The following is a 6,495-nucleotide window of genomic DNA, read 5'->3' as shown; positions in this document are numbered from 1 at the left end:
GTTTTCTTAGGGAACCTATCATTCTTATCGTTTTCTACTGGGTTTTTTCCATTTGCAGGATTTAGCAATTTGCAGGCATAAGGTGGCGCTTCTTTCAACTCAGCCAAGTCTATTTCGACTTCTTCAGGGCTATATGAGTCATTGAAAGACTCATCATCAGCGTCCTCGGCTTCGACGTACGTTACCCTTTCCTTCTTATAACTTTTATTTGCCCTAACTTTTTCTGCCTTCAGACGTTCGACCTGTCGAACCCTGTCTGCTAATTGGGCCATGTCCCTAAGGTATTGGGTATCTAGCTTCTTTCTTATTGAATAATCCAGACCACCCGCAGCCATCTCGACAAGTTCATGCTCTGGGACTGTTGTAAAGCACCTTGATTTCAACAGATGGAACCTATTCAAGTAGTCATCAATTGTTTCTGTGAATTTTCTCTTAACACTGGCCAATTCTTTCAAACTTATCTTAGTTTGGCCCATATAGAATTGCTCATGGAACAACCTTTCTAAGTATGCCCACGCATCTATCGAATTTGGTGGCAAAGTAGTAAACCAAATGAAGGCATTCTTTGTCAGCGAACTAGGGAAATATTTGATCCTTAAATCCTCGTTTCCCGCTAAGTCTCCTGCTTCTGTCAAATATCTAGCAATATGTTCCACCGTTGACTCATTAGTTTCGCCTGAAAATTTTGTAAATTTGGGTACCTTAGTGCCCCTAGGCAATTCTGTCTGCATGATATAATCTGATATAGGGGATGTATAATTTGGACGTCTAAGTCCAGTACTAAGGCCATTATTGGCCATAACCCTTTCTATCATGGCAGTTAAGTTATTCTCTGTAGCCAGATTTTCTCTTCTGACTCTTTGAACAACCTCATCTGGGTGTTCGTTCCTACCCACAACCCTTAATCTGGGTCGCTCCTCCTCTGTTTCCTGTCGAACGGGGACGGTTCTTTGATTTGAAGCCTCTAAGTTAATTACTGGAGTTCCTTCGATCGTCTCTGTTCTTCGTGAGGGGCCTACATCCCTAGTGGCTGTCCTAGACAACGGAACTATATCTTGTACACGTTCCATAATGGGCCTCTCTTCTTGATTCGAAGGTTGTTTGTCTTTCCTTCTAGGTGGTGTTACTCCCATGAACTCTGCCATTCGATTCATTTGAGATGATATCTTTTGGAAAGTCTCCACGTTTTCCCTATTTGTAGTAGCAATATTTGTCACTAGTGGGTTTAAAATTGAAGTCAATTTTCTGGCCAAAGCCCCTAGCATATCATGGTTGCTTGCATCCATTTCTTGTCGAAATGCTGCTTGGTTATTTGTGGTAAAGTGGGGCATCTGGGTAGAAAAACTAGTGTTGTGTGCACTTCGACCCACTGAACCAACATTCGGTGAAAATGTCGCATTGTTAGTTGGGGCATATATAGGTCCTGCCCCTCGTACGCCTGTTCCATATAGGTATGGCATTCCATATGGATTATTTGGTCTCCATTCGAAAGCAGAATTCGTGCCTTGACCAAACAAATTGTTTGCAGCATTTGTCGAGGAAAACGGTACGTCCTCTGCACTTGTGGATGAGGGTGCGGTTGTCGACACTGAAACTGGAATAGTCCCTGAGGATCCTGTATTATTTTCAGGCATAGCCTGGGAATTATCTGCAGGTCTCGATCCATTTGAACCCGTTGTATCCCGTGTTCCTTGAGTGAAAGTCAAATTTGCCGCTCCTGATCCTGAACCTTGTGGGGGATCTTGATCACCCCCTGTACTGGCCGTACGACCATTTTCCTGTTGTACCTTCGTTTGGGAATCGGTTGTGCACTGTTCGTTAATTTACCGTTCCTAAGGTTCATACAAGGTCTTGATATTGTCTAGACAAAAATAAAGCAATTGATTAAAACAATCCGCTTGACACTGTCCCACTGGGCGTGCCAATTTGTTTACGGTGATTTCCGGTAAACAACCGCTAGTCTTCCAAACTATAATAAATATGATTTGGTTACTCGCAGGATCGACTAGATTGATCCTAGGACACATAGTCAAAAAGATTGTTATCAATGCTCATTCGAACCATATTCATGATTCGTCTTCTTCAATAAGCGTTGTTCGATTAAAGAACAAGTAATCTTGATAATCACTTTGTTATATGTAAGTATGATTTTAATGAAAAGATAAGTAACATAATATATGAAACTAAAAGGACTGTTAAACGTAAAGAATCTTAAAATGCAGAAACGTTAAAGACTTTGAAAATAAATGACATGAAAGTAATTCGAAAGTAAATGACATTAAAGTAAAGATACAGAAATGTAAATGGCAAGAAGTAAATGGAATGCAGTAATTCTGAAAGATATTCGAAAACGAAAGATAATACACATGTATTAAAGCGGTGGTGTCATACGTACATTTTCTCAGCGAACTCTTTCTCTTAACGCTTGATACTTGAGTAAATATGTGAGTGATTTGTACAAAATGAACACACAGAATCCTAACATTAAGACTCCTATTTATACTAGTTTCGACCTTAACGGTCCTACACTAATATGCTGCCACGTCTCTCATAAGAACTTCCAGCGACGCCATCTGTTACTTGGACAGTTACGAAACCGTCTTCGAATTTCAAATCTTCCCGCCTGAGTCCGTCTTCGACGCGTGGCAGTGTATTAAAAACACTACGAAAACACGCTAAGTAGTAATACTTGAATATATTTTATAAATTTTGTCTAAGTCCCCGAAGACACATACTTTCGCTAGCTTTCAGTATTCATTATCTTCATAACGAACTTAGAAATCTTTATTCTCGAAGCATGGCCATCAGTAGCCATCTTTTATTTTTAAGGGATGGCCATCAGTAACCATCTTTCCTTCGATTTTCCACTTCTTCGAAGGACAAATATTACAAGACGAAATCTTCAGCTAACAGGAGTTCAATTTCTTGTTTCCAGGATTTGATATTCGCTTCACAATCTTCATATTCTTCCTGGTTCTTCGAACGTTCAAGCTTAAGGGCGTCAGCCTTTTTTGTTGCATCATTTGCAGCTTTCCAAGAAGAACTATGAGAAGTCACCTTTGTTGTGAGTTGCTCGTCAATATTCCGTTTTCGAAGAAGATTAGATTGGAGTTGATCAATCAGAAAGCCCAGTAAAACAATCACTTCTGAGACTTCCTCTGAGACCAGAAGTAGATCCACTTTCTTCAAAAGATTGTTTAAGCTATAACATTTGGTGGAATCCTTGCTTAGAGCTTCAACGAGGTTGGTTTCGAAGAACTTTTCCCTTATTTTGCGAAGGAGATTAGGAATATCATCCTTGTCGCCAGTATCCGCCAAGACATTAGAAGAAGTTCCAAGCCCAATGGGCGAAACGTTACCAACACTCATCATGGTTTTGAGGAAGCTTACGGGATCAGTTTTCTTGAGTTGCTCCAGTTCTGAAGGAGTAAGCATTGCGGAGGCCTGCTTTGAAGTAGTCACAGGAGTGACGATAGTTCCGAAGGTCGAAGTTTCATGAGGACCAGGTGTAGGCAGTTTGGAAGTTTCCTCTGTAGCATCTTGCTCAGATATAATATCTTCGCTGCCAGTTGGTTGTCCGGCTGCATTATCACTATCCGAATATTGAGGATTTTCCCCCATATTTTCATCTTGATGAATAGGTGGAGACTCATCATTTGAATGGCTTTCTTCAGCAGGCACAGTTGGAATGATGGTTGCAAGGGGTTGAGCGTCTTCGAGGACTGGAGAAAGCACAGGAGATTTGTGTCGAGGAGCACCCACTACAAAAAATCACGTCTGTAGCGACGTGGAATCCATGTCACAACATGGAAAATAACGTCAGAACCCAATATTAGCGACATGAACACATACGTCGCCTGGGAGTGCGTGGGAACTTTATTGTGTTGTGTTTATCACGTCACAACTTTGTGACATGGAAAGCACGTCGCTAACTCTGCACAACTACCAAACACTCATCTGCAACTGGGTCAGACAAACTCTGCAAAAAGCAGAATGGCACAGCATACGATGAAAAGTTGTGGCGTGTTTTCCATGTCACTGATTTGTGACATGTAAAACACGTCGCTAATTTTGAAATTATTTTTAAAAGTTGCGACGTGTTATACATGTCACAAATCAGTGACATGGAAAACACGCCACAAATATTAAAATGTTTTTAAAAAAAAATCTGATTTTTATTATTATAAAAAAAGTTTTATTATTAATATTATTTGTTGGAAATTATTAAATATTAATAAAAATATTTATTTAGTTAAATTAATAATAATAATAAACTAAATACAAAAATATATTAAACTACTAAAATAAATTATATAATATCGAAAATACTACCATATAATAAATAAAATTTTGTTATCTCACACAATTTTAATTTAAAATAAAAATAAAATTCATCCTAAAAAATCATCACCGGGATCGGGATAATTATCAAGGTTGAAATCATCATCATTCTCTTGCTCAATGTCAGCTGCTCCCACGTTTTCTCTAGACGGTTGACCACCACTTTGTTGAGACTGCATAAATAACCGCATTTGTTGTTGCATCTCTGCTTGCATCTTCGCCATTGCCTCTATTTGTTGTTGTTGCATCTCTGCTTGCATCTTCGCCATTGCCTCTATTTGCCGTTGTTGCCCCTCCACTTGTGCTTTTAGCGCCGCTTCACGTTCATCCATTTGGGCCTTTAGCTCCGCCTCACGTTGCGCTAACTCACGTCTCGCTTCAGTTAGAGCCAACTGTCTTATTGTTTCCATTACTTGCGGTGTCAATTGTGTTGGACGTGACGATCCTTCCCCATCTCTAACTCTTTGAAATAAATTTCTATCACCACTTCTCAAGCTTCCCGCCAAATTTCCCGCACCAAAAAAACATCCATTAGGCCCTTTTCCGTCAACGACTTCACTCCAAATATAAAAATCAACATCTGGATGAAGCGGCTCTCCTTCTTTAGGAGTATATTTGGGATTAGCGACCAAAAAATCCACAAGCTTTGTTTGATAATCCTCCTACACATAAAATAGAATAAAAATTATGTATATATAACTTAAATTAAATTATATTAAATAATAAATTGAAAATTAGTTGCCACGTGATTTACATGACACAACATCAGAGTTGCCACATGAAAATCACGCCGGAACTTTTTTGTTTGCCACGTGAAAAAAACATCACAAAATTGCCATTAAATAAAAAAAATAATAAAAATTGAATAACTTACCAAAGCTTTTCGAGTGCGCTCATCAACCAAATCACCCGATTTTTTTGTCCTAGTTTCTTTAACCAACTCGATCATGAGTGGTTGTCTCCCCAACCTTTTAGCCTAAAAAATAAAATTAACTTTAATTAAAAAACAAATAATTAATCAAAACATAACTTTAAAAAGTGACAATAATTACCATGCGTCGTGAATGTTCGTAAGTGCTTATACTTCCAACTGCATTAAGGTGACCTCCTTTTTCAGATGCCCTCATTTTTTTAGCATTTTCAGATTTAGCTTTAAATTCCTTTGAATTCCAATATGCAATAAGTTTCTCAAGAACTTCTTGGCCCAACCACCCGGGACGACTACCATCACGTTCCCAACGCTTTCTAACATTTTGCAATGTGTCAGAAAGTCTTTTTGATGTTCTGCTGAAATAATTTTTTTTAACAAGTTTCTCGCTCATTGGATCCCACGTACACTTTTCCTGAATACATTAAAATAAATAGTTAGAAAACTATAGTAAAAAAAATTTAAAAAACAATAACTCTAAAAAATATATTAATTATACCTTAAAACAATTAAACCAAGCATTTTTATTTGGAACATCTCCAAAAGTCGTCCAAGCTTCTTTATACATTTGCTGAATCACATAGTACACACACCTCGCAGCAGTCCGACTCGGCCCAAACCTAAACATCAATTATGTTAATTAGCATGCATTAAATATAAATTTATATAAACAAGGAAATGTAAACTTAATAAAAATTTAATATAGATACTTACGAATTTCCAGCGGGCCAAATATAATATCTACCGTCAATGATATGAATCTCACTAGGATCATCCTCCCCCTGAACACCATCACCATCAGACTGAACATCATCTTCATCCTGCACAGTATCATCCCCACCCGGATCCACATGATCATCCTCACGTGCAGGTATATGAGTGGGAGGCGGGGTGTGGGATCCCCTAGTCTGCTGGAAGCGTGGGGGCCCCTGTGTCTGCTGGAAGGATAAGGGCACCTGTGTGGGATATGGAGTGTAGGATCCTCCAGTCTGCTGGAATCCTGGGGGCCCCTGTGTCTGCTGGAAGGATAAGGGCACCTGTGTGGGATATGGAGTGTAGGATCCTCCAGTCTGCTGGAATCCTGGGGGCCCCTGTGTCTGCTGGAAGGATGAAAAACTATGTCCTGCAGTCTGCTGAAACGGAGGTGGACGAATAAAAGATGGTGACCCAGACATAGGCCTCCCCTGAGAGGAGAGTAATGACGTAAGAGGTTGGGTACTGGCCAT

At 39.4% G+C, this 6,495-nt stretch overlaps 1 protein-coding gene across 1 annotated transcript; it reads right to left on the bottom strand.

The window, feature by feature from the left end:
* Window positions 1–4,391: 4,391 nt before the first annotated feature.
* LOC131649321 (uncharacterized) lies at window positions 4,392–6,495 on the bottom strand. The gene is made up of 5 exons (XM_058919087.1): window positions 5,984–6,495; window positions 5,769–5,889; window positions 5,463–5,684; window positions 5,216–5,317; window positions 4,392–5,003 (listed from the first exon to the last, which is right to left on the bottom strand). Exons 1-5 carry the CDS (start codon window positions 6,493–6,495, stop codon window positions 4,392–4,394), a joined length of 1,569 nt encoding a protein of 522 aa, XP_058775070.1.

The sequence above is a fragment of the Vicia villosa genome, linkage group LG2, assembly GCF_029867415.1.
Source record: "Vicia villosa cultivar HV-30 ecotype Madison, WI linkage group LG2, Vvil1.0, whole genome shotgun sequence".
In the NCBI taxonomy this organism is placed as follows: Eukaryota; Viridiplantae; Streptophyta; class Magnoliopsida; order Fabales; family Fabaceae; genus Vicia; species Vicia villosa.
The sequence above is the reverse complement of the archived record's forward strand: the minus strand, read 5'-3'. Positions and strand labels throughout refer to the sequence as shown.